Source organism: Ambystoma mexicanum, chromosome 6q, assembly GCF_040938575.1.
Source record: "Ambystoma mexicanum isolate Mex_15411 chromosome 6q, UKY_AmexF1_1, whole genome shotgun sequence".
NCBI classification, from domain to species: domain Eukaryota; kingdom Metazoa; phylum Chordata; class Amphibia; order Caudata; family Ambystomatidae; genus Ambystoma; species Ambystoma mexicanum.
Window position 1 is genome coordinate 407,221,143 of NC_090937.1, and position 22,423 is coordinate 407,243,565.

General features: G+C 46.0%; 1 protein-coding gene across 2 annotated transcripts in view; it reads left to right on the forward strand.

The window, feature by feature from the left end:
* Positions 1 to 22,423, forward strand: part of SVEP1 (sushi, von Willebrand factor type A, EGF and pentraxin domain containing 1) — a 1,471,106-nt gene that overhangs the window by 766,673 nt on the left and 682,010 nt on the right. For both annotated transcript variants that reach the window (XM_069630907.1, XM_069630908.1), the window contains exon 13: positions 152 to 273. In XM_069630907.1, the coding sequence (XP_069487008.1) occupies positions 152 to 273 (122 nt within the window). The remainder of the gene's footprint in view (positions 1 to 151; positions 274 to 22,423) is intronic.

The window sequence follows — 22,423 nt, forward strand, 5'->3', positions numbered from 1 at the left end:
TATATATTTTTTCATTAGTCTTAATTACAAATACTGGCATGGCATCTCGGCTATGCCAATATTTGTAATTAAGACTAATGCAAAGGAACACTCTATTAGGACAAATGTAAGACATTCTTATATTGACGTGTGTTTCTCTCTTTTCCTCCAGTGAAGCGCTTTGCAAACCATGGGTACAAGTCCTATGAAATGCTCTACAAGGCAACAAAATGTGATGACAACGACCTTCTGAAAAACTTTGCAGATGCTTTCCAAAATTCTCTTGGTAAAATGGTAGGTTAATAGACCAGCTTATCCATCTCCCTTCTCTGCCTTGACATACTTTACAAGGGGCTGTTGAGAACAGTGGGAATCGTTGGGTGATTTGTAAGTGCCCACCAGTTGGTAAGTGCCCAAGGTTCTCTACGAGCTAGCAATGAAATGTTACACTTTAATAATATGAAATGAAAGTGCTCATATTGTGGAACCAGAGAGGTGTTTTATTTGTATTACATTGCAGGATCTGCCAGTTTGCATTCTTTGCTCATCTGTGTTTGTCGCAGACGATGAGCAGAGGTCTTAGCAATTCAGGTAGTGATTTATAATGTCATAATTCAAAATTAATACCCCACAGTTGTGTCCAAAAGGGAAAATGACATTCAAAAGATCTAATGAAAGGATACAAAATTAAAGAACTTTCTGAATGCCACTCTATCCCAAATACTGAGGAAGCAACAACGCTATTAAGAGAACTAAGGGCCTCAATATGAGTTTGCCGGTCCCGATACAATGGTACCGGTAAACTTACCGGTACCGTTGTATCCCGACCAGCAAACTCCAAGTTGTGCTTGCGAGTGCCTTTGATTCCGCCAGGTCTGACCTGGTGGAAAGAAAGGCACCTGCGAGCACAGCATTTCGGATGCACAGGCACCGTTGGTGTGTGGGTGAGCAGATGCCCCACATCAGCCTGCTCTGTCTGTATGTCGAGGAAGGGCAGGAGCAACACCTTGTACATGCAGACATGCAGCTCCCCAGACAGCATTTCCAATGAGCTATGCAAGATGGCGAAGTAAAATGCCCCTAGCCTGGCATGTCTCATTGAGCTTGCGTGGCTTGGGAACTGTAACTGTCACAGAGAAACAATGGGCCTCATTACGAGGTATGCCGGTAAGGCAAAAATGATGCCGGTATGATAATACCGGCATCGTTTACCGTCCCGTTGCATTCTGACCCGCAAACCCGGTATTAGCGGCACCCTAAATAACAGTGCCGCTAATAGCGGCATAGGCGCGTACACGCGCCCCTTCAGGGAGCAAATACCGGCATGCCGGTAATAAGGGGGAATCACAACCTACGCAGACATGCAAATACCGGCATCGTGAAGCCGGTAATCACGGGCTGCATGATGCCGGCCACACAGGCATCGCAGACCACCCGCAAACAGCAATCAGGATACAAAGCAGCTACCACAGGTGCACACAATCCACACATGTGGAGTCAATGGAGGCTGTGCCAATATAAACTGAGCACACCCACACACCACACCCTCCCCCCCACAGGTGGAGGCAATGGAGACCGGCCCAGTACAAAAGGAGCACACCTACACACCACACCCCTTCCTACATCAAAATGCTACCACTAGCAGTTGCAATCATGGCGCTGGAGGACATGCCCATACTGCAACACTACAGCAACAACAACAACAACAACTACAGCAGCAACAACAGGCAGCACAGAGGATACGCAGGAGGAGAAGGAGGGTGAGACAGGCACAGCAATTACCACCAGAGCAGCCACCAGTGCCTCGTAGGCAGCCACCAATCCCTCGCACCAGACCCATCCCATTCAACCTAACCCCTGAGCAGATCCACACCCTGTACCAGTTGGACCGTGACACCATCGCCATCATAGTGGCCATGATACAGAATGACATTGCCAGCCACATAGGAATACGCACTGCCATCCCCACACTACTAAAGGTGGTGCCTGTGCTACACTTCCTGGCCACAGGCACCTACCAACACACAGTGGCCCAGCTGCATGGCATTTCACAACCACTATTTTCACGCATGCTGAACCAAGTGATGGATGCCCTCCTGAAGCACGCAAGCACCCACATATCCCTACAACGGACTGCCCAGGAGATAGCTGAAACCAAAATAGGCTTCCATGCACTGGCAGGCATGCCCAATTGTGTCGGTGCCATCGACCGCACCCATGTGGAATTGGTAGTCCCCCATGCCATAGAGGCGGTGTACAGCAATCGCAAGCAATACCACTCCATCAATGTGCAAATGGTATGTGACTCCAGCAAGATCATCACCCATTGCTGCGCCCGATTTCCTGGATCCACACATGATGCATGGTACTGCGCAACTCCACGCTACCCCGTCACATGGAGCGACATGCTGGACCACGTGCCTGGCTGCTTGGTGAGTTGCACAACTGTCCCATGGCCGTGCTGTGGGGTACTGATGTGTGCGGATGCAGAAGGGGGGGGCCTACTGCACCTGGGTGGGAAAGTGGGGGGGGGAATAGTGCACTTGGGTGGCTATAGCCAGTGAGTGGAGAATGCATACAGGGCTAAACACTCCTCACCTGAACCAGCCAAACGGAACATGACACATCTCTGGGCCACATATCACAAATAATGCATATGGATGACAAGTAAGAGGCACAACCAGGCCACCATGGTGATGGCAAGCAATGCATGACAGAACAGGATGGCAACTGTGGCAATGCGGCTAGTGTGACCATGCATAGTAAAGAATATACAGCATTAATTGGAGGCTAAATGTTGTTGCACTACCACAGCACATCTGCCTGAGCATGCTTGATTACATACTGCATCATCTATTAAACCCCATCCAGTGTACCACACCTCATTACAGTATACATTGCATCTAGGTGACTATTTTGTACACGTACAGGGACATGTGCATGCCCACCCCAAATAGCTGCCGCCATGACTGTGCTCCCTGAAGGTGGCAGTTCAGAGTGACACACACCTATTAGAATCTGCTTGCAGGTGATGGAGGATATCCCTTGAGGCCGTGGCTACTCACCCCTGTGCGTAACCCGCAGAACAGCCATGAGAAGGAGTACAAGGTGACGGACGGAGACGGAGGTGAAGTAGCCCCCCTGCCAGTACGTGATGCACGGGATGGCCATGCTGTACGCCATTCACTAATTCAGGAATACTTCTGAAACACAGGGACTATGAAAGACGTGTGTCAGTCAGACACTGGACCAATGTGGACATGCACACAGGGAATGTTGGGAGTTGGGCACTAAACACCGTACCACATTAAATGGATGCAACAAAAATAACAATGTCCAGCCATGGATTTTTCTTATCACAACGTGTGTATTCTTTACAACAGCAAAAATGTGCCCACTCCCCCTCCCAGACTCCCCCCACAAACTCCCTGACCCCCCCAACAAACTCCCAGTCCCCCCAACAAACTCCCTGACCCCCCAACAAACACCATCACCCCCAATAGACTCCACAAGATGCACTCCTTCACCCCCAACCTTGTGTCCCACTACCATTGTCCCCCCCACACTACTTCTGGGACTTCTTCCTGTCCAAAGGCTGCATTTCAGTGTGCCTTGCACTACTACGTGTGTGGCGCACTGGGCTGGTGGGGACAGATGAAGCTGGTGTGGAGGTAGTAGGTGATTCACTGGCAGGTTCCACACCTCCTGCAAGCCGTGGCCGCTGCATATGAAGCAGCATTGAGGTCAGCACCTGTGTCACCACCCCCAGGCAGTCCCTCATTAGGCGAGCCGATGCATTGACAGCGGCTGTGTTTGCTTTGATGGCCGCTGTGGTCCCTGCAATTGCTGTGGCAATACCCCACCTGGTTTCTGCCCCGTCTGCTATGTACTGGCCGAGTAGGTCTAACATGGCCTCCTGTTGGGCCTCCACCATCGACAATTGTGTCTCCAGGGTTCTGGAGGGGGCTGGAGTGGTGGGTTGTGCAGTCACGTGGATGGAATTTTCAGGACTGAACTCCTCAGAGGTGGGGAGGTCACAGTCACGGAGGCAGGGAACAGCTTCACTGCAGGTGGGTGACTGCAGGTGTTGGGGCGAGGGGGTGGGCATGGGGCTCGGGTTGGCCAGGCATGTCACTTCGGTGTCTCCCTCAGGCTCCACACTGGCATCAAGTTCTTCCCCAGTGGAGGCGGTGCTTCCAGGGACTCCCCTCGGACAGGTGTGGGTGTGGCCTGCTTGTCTCCAGCAGAGGTGCTGGTGGTTGCCCTCTTCTTACTGTGTGAGGTGGATGCCCTCGCAGTTGTCTCCGGGCTTGCTTCTTCCTCCGTGCCTGGGGGGGGTACAAGAGATGCAGGGCATCAGTGATGGTGTGACATGGCAGTGGCGGCGCTGTTCATAATTCATTTGATCATGCTTTCATGTCTTACAGGTGTGTCACGCAGGGTATTCAGAGGGGGCATGTAAGCATTCACTGCATGGCAGGTGGCATGCCATTGATTTTGGGTTTGTGTGAAGTATCACATGGGCAAGCTCCAGGTGTGTTGGCTGTGTGTTGGTTAAGGGATGGGCACTCAGCATGCATTTCAGTGTGGCAGCATTTGGCCCGCCATCTGTATTTGGGTATGGTCATGTGGGTGTTGGGACATGCATTGCCTTGCCTAGACTCTCTACCACTTCACTTGTGCTATGTCATGGTCTCCCCTACAGGGATCTGCAGGGTCACTCACCTCCTTCCGCAGTTGATGCCGCACCCGTCTCCATCTCGCACAATCCCTCAATGGACTCAGGACTGATGAATCTGCTGCCTGTCTCCTCCCAGGGCATCAATTTTGCAGGGCGGTGGGCATCCCCGCCTGTGGCCATGGCCTCCCTCCGATTCGTGGCCATGATATTGCGTACCCTCAACCGGAGGTCATCCCACCGCTTCCTGCAGTCCCTCACACTGCACGGGGTGGGACCTACGGCTGATACCTTGCGGGCTACCTCCTGCCAGATTTGCCTCTTTTCTATGGATTTCCACCTTGCTCTCCGAGTATTGACTGGTGGTTATGGAGGATGGCAACGGATTGTGTTTTTCCTGCGCGATGACGTAATTTCCGGGTCCGTTTTTTTGCGAACACGGTATTACCATGCCGGTATTACCATGCCGGTATTTAGGGGTTGGTATGAGGCGGTAGCGCTATGGGCGGGTCCCGCGATGCCGGTATAGGGGAGTTGGAGGCCCTTTAGCGGCATGGCGGTATTGCCACTACCGGCATGGGGGAACGCGCGTGCTCGCGCACTCGTAATCACCCACTATTAGCGGGTTCATACGAGCACGGACCCGCTCATTCCGGCATGCCGGTAATGAACCCGGTTTAACAGGGCAACTCGTAATGAGGCCCAATGTTTCCCTGTGACAGTTTAGAGAGCTCCCTCAGCTGAAAAACACCACTGAGGGAGTGCTTAGTGTTTCACTGGACTGGCTCACCCATTATGGACGAGCCTCCCTGGGATCAAAGAACATATGATACAATAAATTTTATATACATTTTCTGGGTTCACTTCATAAACATTTACTGCAATGGCCCCTGCAATACATTGGGCCTCATTACAAGTATGGCAGTAAGGCAACAACAGCGCTGGTATTGTTGCTACTGTACCGCCATACTGGGAGTCCTGCTCGCGGGTGCCCTTGCAGCCACCGGGTCTGACCTAGTGGCCATAATGGCACCCGCAAGCAGAACATGATGGTAGCACCGGTACCGTTATTAACGGTACCGGTGCTACCACCCTTCCCATTCCCATTAAGCCTTATGGGGCTCAAATGGGAATGTGGATGTACCGGGCCCGGCATCCGCGAAAGGGCAATAACCGGGTCCGGCTGACCCGGAATAGCCCAGTAATTGCCTATTCCCGGGTGCCTGGCCCGGATGCGAGTTTTCAAGGTAGCCTTGCCGGTAAAACCGGCAAGGCTACCTCCAACCTCGTAATGATGCCCAATTGTCTTTGTGTGTGGAAATTAGGTGTCTACTTGGCTCTGCGCAAGATTGTGGCCCATACGATGGAAGTCGGAGAAGTGTTCTATCATGACATTCTTCTAGCAAGAGGCTCAATGAAAAGCAATTATTTCTGACTATTTGAGCTAAAAAGCCAACGGGTTCATGTAAAGTTCTAAAGAGCAGCTCGTGAAATCATCCAGTATGGCACGGTCTTCAAGAGCATTTAATCTCTTTAGCAAAATAGACATTTGTGTAGCCAACAGAAGCCTGATCGTTTTTCACATATAGCTGAACATTTTGTAGCATACATAAAATCATGCCCATTGAAAAATGTATGCCAGTGTGCAAATATTTACCATTCCGCATCATGTATCGGTATATGTATCACAAATAATATTGTGAAAGGAGGTACAATGACAGTCAAATTGAATGCCAGAGAATATGTCAATTATAATTCATGTGCTCTGAAAATAAGTTCGGGCTAAATTGTCGACCAGCTTCAATATCTATTGAGACTTTGGCCCTGATTCATGGAATTATTTGCACGGGAAACAGGGAACTTGTGCACCAAACTGTGAGCGTAATCCTGTTCGTCGATTCATGGAATCGACTACACAGGACTTTTCCAGGACTTGCGTGTACTTCGTGCAAGTCTGGCACACCCTGTGAGCGGCAGAGTACCTTGCGCGAGACACCACACATGGCTTGTGCGGAGGGCTCGGAAGGGGGCTGAACACAGAAAATATGGAGGAACATGTGAAAAAGTGGGCGTTATGTGGGATGGGCCACAGGCAGTTCATTGAAACGCCCACGATTGTGTGTAACAACATGTATTCATTGACCCACCCGTGCAGCCTCTTGGCAGGGAAAGGGCCACGCAAAGCCCTCATACTATCTGCCACCCAAAGGCAGGCATAGAGGCACTTGCACATAGAAATCCCAGCGCAGAGGTGGGACTGCATGTTGTATTTGAGGTGTGTGACGCACCAAAGGTTCCAAACTTACTTAGGGGTGCACATACGCAGTCTGAAAGGGTGCAGGAAGGATTTGCACATTTACCGACTATTACCAGAGTTACGAAAAATAATATGCATGCTGTTGGGGTGCCGGCAACAGTTACGGGGGACCCCGCACTGTGTCCCAGAGATGCAGGCCTGCTTGTGGGGGACTCCATGCACTGTTTTCAGGGTGCATGTATTTGCACCCTGGGAGCATGCAAAGGAGCTGTTTCTGGCTGTTTTTGCTTTCCATGTGGGCGTGTTGGGGGCATTCCGGACGCGACTTGCCTAAATCGTCGACCATCTTCAATGCCTCATGACACTTTGGGCCTGATTCATGGAATTATGTGTGCAGGAAATAGGGAACTTGTGCGCTAAATTGTGAGCGTAATCCTGTTTGTCGATTCATGGAATCGACTATGCAGGACTTTTCCAGGATTGGGTGTACTTCATGCAGGTCTGGCATACCCTGATAGCGGCAGAGTACTTTGCACAAGACACTAGGCTGAGCGGGGGCATGGCTTGTGCAGAGTGCTGGGAAGGGGGCAGAACACATAAAATGGCGAAGAACATGGCAGTCCATTGCACGCCCACAATTATGTGTAACAACACGTATTCATGGACCCACCTCTGCAGCCTCTTGGCAGGGAAAGGGCCACGCAAACCCCTCATATTATCCGCCACCCGAAGGCAGGCGTAGAGGCACTTGTGCATAGGAATCACAGCGCAGAGGTAGGACCACATGTTGTATTTGGGCGTGCGTGATGTACCAGAGTTGCCAAACTAACTTAGAGGTGGGCGTACGCAGAGTAACAGGGTGCAGGAACGGTTTGCATATTTACTGTGTATTACAAGAGTTACGAAAAATCATAGGCATGCTGCTGCGGTGCCGGTAACAGTTACGGAGGACCCCGCACAGTGTCCCCGAGATGCAGGCCTGCTTGTGGGGGACCCCATGCGCTGTTTTCAGACTGCATGTATTTGCACCCGGTGAGCATGCAAAGGTAGATGTTTCTGGCTGTTTTCGCGTATACGGTTACTTTGCGCGAACAATTCCATGAATACGCAGAGCGTGCAGAAAAACCTCTGCGCACATGCTTGCAATGTGTCTTTCTTGGTGCGCAGCCTTTGCTGGATTTCTGCACACTTTTCCCTATGTCCATCAGAATCACCATGTGGAAGAGTAGGGCATTTGATGTATGTGTTACCTTTTTGATATCACCATTAGACTTGTTGTGACTAAAGTACATCCCTGTGTCAATTGCTAAAATCTTTATTTGAAAAGTGCCTAATAAACATCAAATCTAAATAATAAACGTGAAAATCAGAGTTACTTTTCCCGGAGAGCCTTCAAATACATTACTGTTCTGTCTAATACATTATTTTGCCTTTGAATACCTGCCCATAATTTACTCAGCAGGGCATGGCCATCCAGTCTGCTATTTCCGCAATGTCAATCGAACACTTATTTCTTTACATTTGCTAACCCTTTTTCAATAACTGTAAACTTAATTTCAACAGACACTGTAAAGGCATGTGGACATGTGACTATGCAGTGGTTCAACTATAATGAGCATCTCGGTTTTACATTTGCTGCCTTTTACCTGATTACCAAAGCTTAAATCCGGTGCAAGCCTACAGATGCACGGAAAATCCTCTAGCTGCTCACCTGTAGATGCAATTAAAAAAGATTTGCTCTTGACCCGTTCAAGATTCCTGAATTGTATACTTTATGAACGGGTATAAGCTAGCAGGTGTAAATCAGACATGCCTACAGCATCACCTAAAGGGGACAAGTGCAAATCTTTGTGAATCCGATTGTTTGCAAACTCTCCAGAAGATAAGCCAGCACACATTTGGGAAATATAGTTGCAGATGGAAATCGTATGTGGTCTGAAAATGTGTTGATGAATAATATTGAAAATTAGAGGCATTGCAGATCTGAAATGTGATTGCATGTTATCATAGTGAAATAAGAGTAGTGAATGGGATAGAGGATCACAGGGGACAAATGGGCGCAACCCTCGAGTGGTTCCAAGCCAGTTCCAAGTAATTGCCCCAGTCCTATATACCTCTTTGCAATCATTATCTTGTAGTCCGGTATTCGTAAAAGGGAAAAGCAAAAGCCATTCAGAACAATTAAAGTAATACAACCAGAAATGGCTAGGTTAGGCTAGGTTACTCACCGTTGTCACAGCACCCATTGAGAGCTCTGGATAGGTCCTCGATCTGTTGATGGCTGATACATTTGAACAGGTAACTACATTTCGTTTCGTGTTAAAAGCAACAACTTCATAAAGCGTTTACCTTTTGTTTCACTGTGGGAACCCTTTTTCCAAACGAAGAATACAAAAGTATGGGGGGAAAAAGTAATTAGCCATATATTGCTTTACTTTTACACTTCATGGCATTGTGCTGTCATTTGGAGGTAGAGAAGTGGCACAGAACAGAGGTTATATGTGTGCTGTGCATTCCTCCTCTGCCTCTAAAGGTCATATGCTTTATTAATGCTTTATATGCCTGCATGAGATTTTGATGCAGGCATAAACCCAAGAGTGGATTCCCTTGGAATCTGGCTGTTTTTGGAACCCTCAACACCACGCTTGTGTCATTGTGATGTCTCCTCATGTTACATACCGGTGAGGATAAACCACACCAAGAGCCAGCACCTATTTACCCCAGTAAATAATGACGCCATTACATTAAAATCGGATGAAAGTAAAGTACACAAAAGAGGCGTCACTAACGCGGGGTGCAACAAGGATACAACCACAGCTTCTAAACAATCATTGAAAATAATACACATACACATACACACGTGTGTAAGAAAGAAGCACACCACAAAAGGGAACTCGTGAAATATTAGCATTATGGGCAAATTAACAGACTAAATAAATTAGCATTTGAAGCTCAATCCTCCATTCTAGCCATCAGCAGACAGCTCCACCATTGGATTATAGTGGAAGGTATGGCTGGGATGCCTCCATAAGAAATTTGAAGGTGCAGCTGCATCCTGGAAAAGGGAAAAAAAGAATATATTCTGCTTAACTCCACAAAGATTACAAATGTCTTATGCAATTGCTCTTTCAACTTCTAACAGTCACAAAGTTATGCTGACTAGGAGTGGTCGAATGCAAACATGGGCACACTGCACACAGTGTATGGACAACTTTCGATATTGTCCATGATACCAGGTGACATCCATAATATTCTACACCAGCCTGTTGGAGATCAGAGCACAAATCATTCATGGTTGCAAGTAGCTGCAATTCAGTAGCTAGACCATCCGCTGGTTTGTGTGGGCACCAAAGATGTTCAGGACTGGAAGCAAGAATTGGCAAGAATACAAGCTTCAAGTAATGAGGTCAAACTAAGGCACATGGAGATGTAAAAGAAACCACTCAACTTCCGTACATTGCTACATCCCCAACATCCCCAACTCCCACAGCTGTAGAAAAACGTATCACTTGGTCTTGGTGTACTGCTGAAATCCACCTGGTGGTTGGGTCATGTAACAGCCAGGATGATATTACAACAGCTAAAACATTATAGAACCAGCAGTTGCCCAATCACTACTCTGAACACCTCTGTGGCCTCCACATGTCATGCTTGATGCAGGGCAACATGCATAGGCAGACATACGGTATGCTCTGCAAGATAAGGGCATTACCGCGGGTTACATTTCCCCCCTCCGCTTGTACGTGATGCTCTTGCCATGTAAGCATCTTGCTTCAAAAGGAATCAGCATCTGCATGTGTGTCAGCACCAATAAATTGTCCTTAGAATCTGTTCACTGCTGTGGTGGTGGTGGATATTTCCAAGTCAATAGATGAAACTTTTATTAATTCTGTAATAAAATCCTAAGCATTGTCACCAGAATGCCTTTAATAGAACTACAACAAAAAGGTTAGGAAAATGGCAAGGTGGCTGTTTTAATTGTAAACAAAAAAAAACATCAACTCTGCAATACCACGAACTTGTCCTGCATTTGGAAAAAATTGAACACTTACTTGCTAAATGTTGCTCTACTTCAAATATGATGCAGCATTGCCTTCTAGTTTCCCGTCCTCCTGCCTCTCCCAAAGTTCACAACCCATCTTAAATCTTTGGTGATTCTGGGAGATTGTAATGTTTGGGCGGACTCTGTTGCTTCACCCATCACCCTGATTACTCAAATCAATCTATGAGATCTTTAATATCAGCAGCTTATCACAGGCCCAACAAAGACACAATAAACACCACACATTATAGGTCATTCTTAGCCACAAAAACCAAATCTAACAGTGTCACTGCTAGTCAAGTTGGTTGTTAGGTCAGTTTGTAATCAATTGTTGTGAAATATATGTTTGTCCAAGGACGAAATGCAGATTAAATCCATAGGATAATAACGATCCTGCAATCTGCATTCAATGGATGCAATACTGGAACATTTACATAACACCCTAAGAGACACAATAGCAGTAACGAAAAAGATGCCCAGTCAAAGCAATTCAAATTTAAAGTGTTACATATGTCTGCCTAGGAGAACAAGCAGACCATTGCATTACATTGCATTAGGTTTCTCTATGCGTATTTCTCCATTAAAAAATGTGCAATAGTGGATGCCACCAGGGGGCACGCTTATGTTGGCCGCATGGGCGTGTTTCTCCCGAGTCTCCCAGTCGGAAAGTGTGAAGAGCCCCCACTTAAGACCCCTACAGTCAGGCACCTGCTGAGCCACACAGTTTAAGAGAATGCTGGGTGCGCTGACCTGAAATTTAAAGAAGATCAGTGGTGATTTGACAGAGATACGGCGCAACAGAGATATCAGCGGGAAATCACAAGAATTTCCCCGAACACAGCACTCCAGGCTGATCACTCGCACAGGAGTCCCCGGAGTGGCGTTGGGCGTGGAGAGTGCTTCCTGGTCCGGCAGAAGCTACACAACCATCAGGACGGGGATTTTGAGACGTGAGGAGTGCTGGACAGGTGTCCGTTGTGGGCCCCCATCTGTGGGGGGTACTGAAGGAGTAAAATCCTGCCTAAGTGCTGTGTGACATAAGAGAACTGCAGTCCCCAGTTGGTTTGATACTGGGAATGGTTTCAGACATGGATGAGTGTTAGGAGGTGCAGTGGCTTTGAGGGACCATAAGAGCCACAAAGAGGATCATCGGCCTCCTGTAAAGTTGAGGATTAGAAATGAAGACTTGTGCTCAAGTTAAGTGGCAGGGCAGTGGTCTCCCACGTGAGAGGTGGTAAGCCCAGACCCTGAGGCAGTTTGTTAAGGTTTAGGCCCCCAGGCTATGGCTAGGGGCATGTGCCAGCCTTACTGGATGAATATCTGCACAGGGACAGGATCTGGTGGCTGAGATGTGGTAATAAGGCTTCGTGGAGAGAGGCCCCGAGTGACACCCAATGGGTTGGTAGAGGCTAGCTGGCTTCTAAAGACAGTAGAAGCTGTAGAGGTAAGGGATAGTGATCAGGGAACGACTAGTGGTGAAGCCTGAGGAGGAGAGGTACGGCAGCCCAGACCCCTGCATTGATTGAGCACCAAGTGGTGGAAAATCTGTAAAGCCACGCTGCATTTGAAAGGTGATTGGGATACAAATGGTTGAAAAACTAGAAAAGTAGGTACAGAGACTGAATTGTAGCAGTGGTCAACCTTAACTGAGTTTTTGTAGGTCCCCTACAGGGGCATATCCCTAGAGGAATACTGATGAGGTGTTCCTGAAGATCAGGGAGCTTTCCAATTGCGGAGAGATTGGGGGCTGCGGTCGAGAGGCTCACAGGCCTGTCCCAGACGGAGGTCTCTGCATTTGACATGGACCGGAAATCAAAACTGCAGTGATTTGAATACCCCAGGAGTCCGGGATTGAAGAGTGCCACACCAGATTGGTGGGAGGTGAAGACCTTGTGTCCACAAAGGGGGACATTTCTTCATTACTGGAAGAGATCCGGGGAATGATTGCTGACATTGAAGACAAGTGGACAAAATCCATGTCAGCATTGACACAATGGATGATAGGCTGCAAGCAGTGGAAAATAACCAGTCATCCCTCAAGACATTGGAAACCCAGATTGATATGAGGATGGCAGAACTGGAGACAAGGGAGGGGGAAATTACCCTCAAGATGGATGATTTTGAGAATCAAGAGAGGAGGAATAACCTGAGATTTTTTGGTGTGCCAGAGAAAAAAGGCAACACGGAAAGGGACATGTGGAGGGTCATACATGTGGCACCAAAGGTTTTATTTGGGGATGACACCATAGACAAAACAAGACTGACAGGGTTAAGAGGGCTGGTGGGACAGGTAGAGGTCTGAAGTCGGTCCTGGCTCGCTTTCATAACTATCCAGAAAAGCAGAACATACTAGAAAAAAGCCAGGGAGGTTGGCACAGTGATGTTGGGTAATGCGAATATTACAATTTTTCAAGATCTGTCCTCACTCACATTGGCAAATAATCGTTTATGCATGCCCCTTAAGAAATGGTTGAATGAGAACAGAGTCAGATATAGGTGGAGTTTCCCCTTCTCCATTTCATTTGAGGTGGATGAATATAGCTATAAACTGGTCACAGATATACAGAGAGTTATGGGAGAACTGATGGGAGAGGACGATTCCACACCAGAAGGAAGTTTGAAGGGCCCTGATGACAGACAGTGGCACATAACAGGGCTGAACAGGCAAAGGGTTCCCGGATGGAGGAAATTTAGGAAGTTGAACACTCCACCAGCTGGGGCCACCTGAATTCCTTCAGCAAACGAGGTTCTCCAAGGGGGAGAAAAGGAAGATCCCATGTGGCCTTCTGGGTCAGGTGTATTGGGGGTCGAGAGAGGTGAAAAAAGGGTGTGTTGGTATCCTCATACATAAGAGGTTGACGATGGAGATGGGGAAGTTCTGGCGATACAAAGAGGGGAGGGCAATACTCCAATACAATTTCTTAAGCCCATGTTGGTGAAAGCTTTGAATAAGGTGGAGGGACATTTAGTTGTAGGGGAGGATTTCAACATGTGGGCAAATCCACAGTTTGATAGAAGAGCCATGGAACTGACTGGAATGGGAGCCTCCCTGTTGGGTGCGGAAGGTTTACAGGAAGCTTTACAGGCTTGCCTGAACTTACACAGCCTACGTGATGTGTGGCAATTTTGTTCACCTTCAAGAAAGTGGTTTTACTTTTTACTGCACACCCCATGGGACCTATACGTGTATAGACTATCTCTGTATCTCAAGGGATCTCTATTTGGTGTCCCTAGATTTGTCATGAAAGGACTTAGGCCCTAATAACTCGATATGGAAATGCAATGTGTCCCTATGGAAGGATCATGTGTTTCGAGAGGAATTTGAGGGATCAATCCAGGAGTATTTTCTTTTGAATGACATGGGAGAGGTGGATCAAGGTACGACATGGGATGTGGGCAAGGTGACATGGAGGGGCCTTTTGATAAGGGAGGGGGCACGCAAGAAGAGAGAGGGGTCTCTGCTGAAGAATAGGTTGCGCAGAGAGATATGGGTCATGGAAGAGCAGATACAGGCGTCAGAGGAGAGAGCGAGGAAATGGATAGACGAAGTGAGGGGCGAGAAAGAGGAACTTCAGTTGTTGGAGGAAGGCAAGATAATTCGGAAGCTTCAGTTCCTGAAACAGAAATATCATGAGAAAGGGGACATGCGGATGCCCTACTGGCAGCGAGATTAGGTGGACAGCGTGATGACAGATGGATATCCGTAGTGGAGGAACCAAGGGGCACGTTAGAGACCTCATCACAGGGAATAGTTCAGATTTCCAAAGACTTTCATGAAGACCTTTATAAGGGGAATGACCAACCAGACAGGGAGGGCATAGAAGCCTTCCTGGACGAAGTGTCAATATCGATGATGACCCTAGAGGAAGCTAGGGAAATGGATGCCCCCATTAGAGGAGATGAGATCTCGCTGGCAATCTGTAAATTGCAATTCAGAAAGGTGTTGGGAGAAGATGGGTACACTGCTGGTTTTTATAAGACATTTGCTGGGATGCTGGTCCCACATCTAGTAAAATGATTCAATAGCATCCTGGAAACTGCAAGAGCTCCAAAGATGTCTGTGCCTGCCCTGATTTCAGTGATACACAAAGAGGGCAGAGAACCTTGAGTATGCAGTTCATATCGCCCAATTTTGCTACAAGTTATTTACTTGAGTCCTGGCGTCAAGACTTGAGGGGCATATCCATGTTTGGTGCACCTTGATCAGGTGGACTTCATAAGGGGAACACAAGGAGGGACACGTTATCTAGGTATAAATGGCACGAGAGAAGCGGGTGGTCTATATGAGTTGAACTTCTAGCGAAGTTGCTTGCAGACCTAGAGAAATGGGTTAATTTGACCATATCATGGTTGGAATGATTGAACAATATTAAGATGAAATTCCTCACCAGAATATTATACCTGTTACGGATGATCCCGATTCAGATTCCAGACTTTATGTTTCATTAGTTTAAGGCCTTCCTTTTGAAGTTTTTGTGGCAGGGAAAGAAAGCAAGGTAGGCATATGAGGTCTTGGCGCTTCGGAAGGAAAGAGGCAGAGTTGGTTTCCCAGATATTTATCTTTATTACAAGCTGACTCAGTTTAGGGTCCTGTTTACGCATCTGAGGGAACTAAGGGACTGTCAATGGGTAGGGTTAGATACTTTCCATTTTAGGCCAGCAACGGTAGGAGAATGGATATGGGTCCAGTGAGACCAAACACTGAAGAGGATCAGGGAACACCCCATTTTAGGGGTCATTTGGAATATATGGAGAAAGAGCTCTGAGATGAGCCACCTGTGGGTCCCGGGGGTGAGGGATCGGATTCCGACTTTGGATATGTTTCAGACTTGATTCAAGGTGGGTCTCACAACGGACGACAAGTTTATTTCACTGGTGGATCTGGAGGGGGAGTAAGGAATAAGAAAGTTGTCAGTGTTTTTATAATTGCAGTTGAAAGGGGTAATCACAGTTCAACCATGGAAGAAAGGATACCAGGGAAGGTAACCCCTTCGGAGAAGGCGTTGGACTCAGGAAGGGAAATTAAAGGGTTGTTCTCATCCCTATAAGGGGCATTTGGTGGAAGCTGGCAGGGGAGTACGGAGAAACTACGGTTACGATGGCAAAGAGAGTTGGGTCTGGAAGTGGACGATGCACTATGGCAAAGGATTTGTTGAAGGGCATACAAGGTCTAATTTGCCTGCCAATATAAACTTCACATGATCAAAATACTCCACAGATGGAAGTATGATCCAGTACACCTCTCTAAGATGTTTCCTCTAAGATGTTTCCTGGGGCGAGTCGTCTTTGCTGGCATGAATGTGGGGAGTGGGCTGATTTTTGGCATATGTCGTGAAGGTGTGAGAAGGTGCAAATTTACTAGGAGGGGGTGCTGGAGTGGATTCAAGAGCTGGAAGGGGTCCTCAGAACAAAGACACTGCTATTGGTTCGATTTGGGTTGGAAGGGAATGAGGGAGAATGCAATAGTCTTCTGCATTTTCCGAATTGTTTGTTGCTAGCAGGAAGGCCTTGTTTAGCGACACATTTGAAAAGAGTGTTGCTCCAGATTAAGAGGGAGTGGATAAACATGGGGAAGAACATATATGTGATAGATAGGATCACAGCGGCTATACATGCTAGGGGGGCACATCTTGAGGTGGAATTTCGGTCCAGATATATGCCGATTGAAGTGTGACTCGTAAGACAAGAGGTTTTGAGGGGGAGGGTAGGAAGTGGGGAAGAAGAGAGGATGGGAATGCATTTTATGGTGTGGAAAGGGGTGGACGCTTAAATACAAAGAGGAAAGAGAGTAAATTGGGTGGACATGTGGAACGGTCGGGACAGACCTCAATATCTTTAGTTTACATCTGGTTGGGCAGTGGTTGGAGTTTGATTGGAGGGTGGGGGACAGGGGAGGTGCAAATGATATAGGCGTATATAATGAAGATGTTATGGTGGGACATTATTAAGTGGTACTTTTTGTTTTGGGTTTTTTTATATGGCTATATTGTATTTTATAATTTTATAATATGTCAATAAAGTTGAAGTTTAAAAAATAAAACATGTACAAAAGTTACAGCATTCAAATATCCCAACATTCAAATATCCCTATTGCTCCAAATTTAATAACAATAAAAAGAACCCTTAAAACCCTTACATTGAATAAAAGCAAAACTAGATTAAAAACAACTAAAATTCTTAATTTCTTTTCTTCAATAAAACATTCCAAATAAAAGCTTCTCAAACATACTGACACATGCTACAAATACAGCCCTTGTTACTAAAATACATTATATAAGAAAGGGCCTCTAGTTTTAATTTGAGCCATTAAAAATTGAGGCCAAGCCACTTTTTCCATATTGCATAATAGTTATCACAGATTAGCAGGAAATGCCCCAAGTCCTCATCAACTCCCATTCCACAATTATATGTTATGGCTGCCAACCCCTTTTCACAGGTAATATGAGCATTCAATGCGAGGACATTACATCTAATTGTCAGGATACATTTCCTACATTTGTATGACATATTTTTACTGATATCTCCTCCCACATCTGAAAGCAGCCGGATAGTCCTATAGAATGCGACAGATAGTAAGGCGCGCACCTTAGCCTTATCTGATTTTTTATCGAGTCCCATTGCTTTCCTCATCAGCTCCTTTTTAATAAAAAAAAATTCCCAAGCAGACAACTCATTCACACCCTTGTGTCCCAATTTTCTCAAAATGGCACAGCCCTTTCTGTATTATTTATAACCCCCCTGTATTCTGAGCAGATAATCTCAGCCAGAGCATTCTGAATATTGAGGTTCCTCTAACCTAACACATGCATCTGAAAAAAGCTTCTGCCAGTATAGCTTTACTTGGGTCTCCCAACTTCACCCTAATTGCACTGGTTGGTACGCCCTCTGTGAAGGGCGGTTAATTTTTGTTTATCATTTTATTCTGGACTAATTCCAGTTGGTTGCATTTTGCAAACCCCCACATTTCTTTCCCATCTTTGCTACCTACCGGCAACCTCGGATTACCATTTCCCCCACCTGATATCAACCACCTGATATCCTGGTAATACCGGATTATTACGGGTGGCGGAGTAACGGTAAATTCTGATTCCGACAGGACTCCACGGGAATGGGAATACTGAAGCACCGGCACCGTAAGTAGTGGTGCTGATGCTTCAGTGAAAAATCTGCCGGTAGGAGCCCGAACTACCGGCAGGTCACGCTTGCTGGTAATTCAGAGACCCTACCGGCAGACTTGGAGTAACCCGGCCCGGAAAAGGTGGCAGTAACTGTTGTTACCGGCAGCTTAATTCCAGACCGTGTCACTTGTAATGAGGCCCATTGTCCCTACTTTGGCTCTATAAACTTCCAAGCATTTATTTCAGATCTTGGTCCTGTATTTATAATAAAATAGAAATCAGGCCACCCATGCTTTACCTTAACTTTGCGGTTACAGCATTAATATGCATAACCCAACTATCGAAGGTCAGCCCTAAAGAACAAAAATAGCTCACCACTTTGATGTTTTGGCCCATTAAACGCCACTTTTAATTGTTTTTACCTTTCCCGAAGACCATTATATTTTAATTTTCATCATATTAATCTTAAGGCCATTAGAATGGAAATAATTGGCTGCATACTCCAAGCTCCTTTGCAACCCCCATCTGGAGTAAGGTCCAATAGAGCTGTTTGATTGGCAAATAGAAGCAAACCATATGGCACATTTTGTAGTGACAGTGGGACAATTCACTCGACGCTCTCTCCAGGGCTAAAATCTGAGAGGAAAAGAAGAAGTAAAAGCGGGGCCAATGAGCATCCCTGTTTTATCCCCTTATCAGTATTAAATTCCTGGGTAAACCTTCCCTTGGATGGGCAATATACTACCGCCTAACTGGCACATTAACAGACTTGTATCAACTTTAACAATGCAGTTGAAACCCTAAGTTATTTCAGTTTCTTCCAAAGGTTGCTCCTATTTATATAATCAAACACTTTTTCCATGTCTAAAAACGCTACATATAACTTGCCCCCTCTAACCTTACAGTACTTCTCAATTAAAATATGAATGATAAAACAATGGTCAAAAGTTGAACAACCTTTCCTAAACCGTGCATGAGTGGCACTCAATACGTGATTACTCTCAGTCCATTCTTCCAACCTCTGCATCAAACATTTACAAAAAAGGTTGATTTGTCGTATTCAATAATGATATGGGTCAGTAACAATTTGGGTCTGCAGTAGAGCCTTTTTTTTTAAATCAAGATAATTAACTCCAGGATTCAGTCACATCCCCCTCTTTTGAAACTGCATTAAAAAGCCTCATCAGTAAAGGAGTCCACCATTCCCAAAATCATGTATACATATCAGAGACAAAACCTTCTGGTGTGGCGACTTTCACCAGTGCCAATGTTTTGATTGTGAGGGCGACTTCCCACCCTCAGAGGAGACTATATCCTCACCTGTGTGAGGGCTTGTCCTGCCATCATCGACTAGCCATGTTTGGTAAAAAATACTTTTATTATGCTTAACCCAGTCTTCCAGAGAGATGACCCCCACCCTCGGCCCTCATGCCTCCTGCTGACTCATCAAATTTGAAGGCCTCCAATTTCTAACATTTTTAACAACTTTATTCAAGACAGCCTCCTCAATCAGGTTCAATAGTTTGATTGTATACAATTTTTTATTTTCTTTCAAAAGGGATTCATAATATTTTGAGTATGGCAAAGCTTCTCCACTCATTATCCCCCATTTAACAGATTAATTTAGCAAAAATGTAAACACACTGCAGTCATCCTTCCAATTGGGATATCCCTACGTTGTGTAAAGAAGGCACACATCTTTCTCTAATGTCCTCCATAAAGGATTGGAATTCTAGAAAAGATGTATCTCTGTGGCCATTTCCCCCCAGTAGACTGTCTGCTTTGATCTTGATGGGAGAATAATAATTTTTCCAAAAATGGCTTTTCCTACTTTCCTTGTAGTCCATTGTGAAGGCGATGGTGAAAGACGGGGGCTTAAGCATATCTGAACGTGAAGATTAGCCACAAAGGTAAGAGGGAAGTGGTCCCTATCTGAGCATTTAATTACCAAAAAGTACAGTATCCTCTGGAAAAAACAACAATCAACTAAACAATATACCAAAATAGATGAGCCGACTCCTAAGAACACCTAGGTGGATTGTCACCCTTACATCTGCCATTAAGCTCCACCAGACAGTTTTCATCCATAAAGGAATCAAGCACTCCCCCCGGCTATCTTGTCTGTGGTTATTAAGATTCAAGGGTGTGATACTGCATATGCCCTCAAATAGCTGGTTCTCCACAGCCATCCTTCTCATTGAGCCACAATTAATAGCGAGGGGCAACTCCTATGACTGAAATGTATCTCTGCCATTTTCTTTAGTGTATCATTAACAGGCTTTTTTGGAGGAAAATAGTAATTTACTAATAGCAACACCTCCTGATCAACCTCATCTTTCAAGACAACCCCAAAAGTATCTTTTGTATCCAGGCTTACTCTTTCTGGCTTAAGTTGTAATGAGCTTCTTATTAGGGTTAAGTACCTCCATTAGGCCTCCGGCTAGGCCCCTTCTAGGCATAGATGGAAGAGCTATTATAACCCCTTATACAAATCTCTCATTGGGACCACGTCTACTGAAGGTATAAAATATTGTAGGCACCTCAGAAGAATAAACCATCCACATCATCTACCTTGCCACATTGCAAGAAAACAATGTTTGCAAGCAGTCCTGCTTTCCAGGCTCCAAATTAAAGATTTGAGGGTGGGGCAGGGGGGTTTGTTGGGGAGTTAAAAGTCACATAGCCATAAACTGTTTACTGGGCATGTGTTGAAAGCTTTAGTACCTACCCCACAGTTTGTAATTCCTTAGGTAGTCCTACATCCGAGTTAGGTCTTTGGTTCAAAGGTTTGTTACAGGTTGGCGTGTTGTCCCCTTCCTATTGGGAGTGCTTATAGCCCACTTTATCCGATACTAGGGATTTATGTCAGAAATCATGCAGGTGGTAAATTTTAATTTCGCAACAAAATAATATTCTATACCCATCGAAGCCAATGCTGCCCTGCATTGGATAAGGCATGCCTTCAAATGTGGGTTAGTAAATCCCATCCCTACATAACAATCCCCAGAATTTAAACAATCAGATAACATTTGGACAGAAGAAAATACCTTAAAGGAAATTTCACTAAACCTCAGGTCCTCTTATAGGAATGTTCTGTTTCCATGGGATAGCCCTTTAAAAGTGCAGATTAATTTAGTCTTTCTCCAACCCTCCAGGTCTGTGGGCCGACCAAATCACCCCTAAGAGCCAGCCCACTTGGGGAAATATGAAGGCAGAGCTCTATTTGATTTACTGCCTTTCCTATCCCCCATTTGTCCCATTATGGGGATCTTGGGCAGCATGTGATCCTCCCTCCAAGGCTACTAGGGGTATAATCCCACCCGCCCTCGATGTTAATTTCTTCACATTACAGGTATGTATTGAAAAAGTCCTATCCAACCTGTTTAAGTCTTTCGATATCGGGCTATTGGTCGCTTTTCTCAATTCCTTTCCCTCTCATTGAATCTGCTCTGTTCCTGTTTCCCCCTGAAAAGTCTTAGGGGGAATCTCTTGTGTCCCATATGTTATCGTGTTGTCCACAATATTCTTAATGCCTTACGAACCCGGGGCCTAGGTGGGCGGTAAGTGAACCAGTATGGCCACCAAGGAATCACAGCAGGTAGAATTCCCTAACTCAGCACCAAGCTCCGACAGGGGTGGCAAACGGTCTGGAAGTAGTCCATTAGCAGGGCCATTCCTGGTTCCTATTATATTTCTTCTCACCATGCTGAGCTAAAATAGATTTTCCTTGGTGCAGTGCACACGCTTGTTTGGGAACGTGCACGGTTCTAGAATATCGTTGTGGCTCGTGATACAGCCCACAGAGATTTTCAATCCAGTCTCCAGACCAGTCGGCTTCATACTTTTGAACCCTCAGTTAGATGCACATTTGTTTTATGGTATTATACTGCTTAATATTCAAACTGGACATTCTTCTCCTTTATTTCTTTCGGTATTATGCTGCTATATTTTGAGCAATTGTGTTTAAAGTATCTTGGCTCTGCCCACTTCCCCCAGAAGCCCCATATTAACAGAGGGCGCGTGCATTTGCGTACGCACATTTGTGGGAAGAGCTTGTGACAGGTGCTGTTTTGCTGTCCTGGCTCCAGTGCTCTTCAAAAGAAAACGATCTGGTACGGCAGAAGAACTGTGAATTTATCACCCTCCAATGTTTCTGAACTATTTGCATTGAAAACTGCTCTTAATCTTCGAACTGGACATTGTTCTCCTTTATTTCTTTCGGTATTATGCCGCTATATTTTGAGCAATTTTGGTTAAAGTAGCTTGGCTCTGCCCACTTCCCCCAGAAGCACGGTATTAACAGAGGGCACGTGCATTTGCGCACGCACATTTGTGGGAAGTGCTTGTGA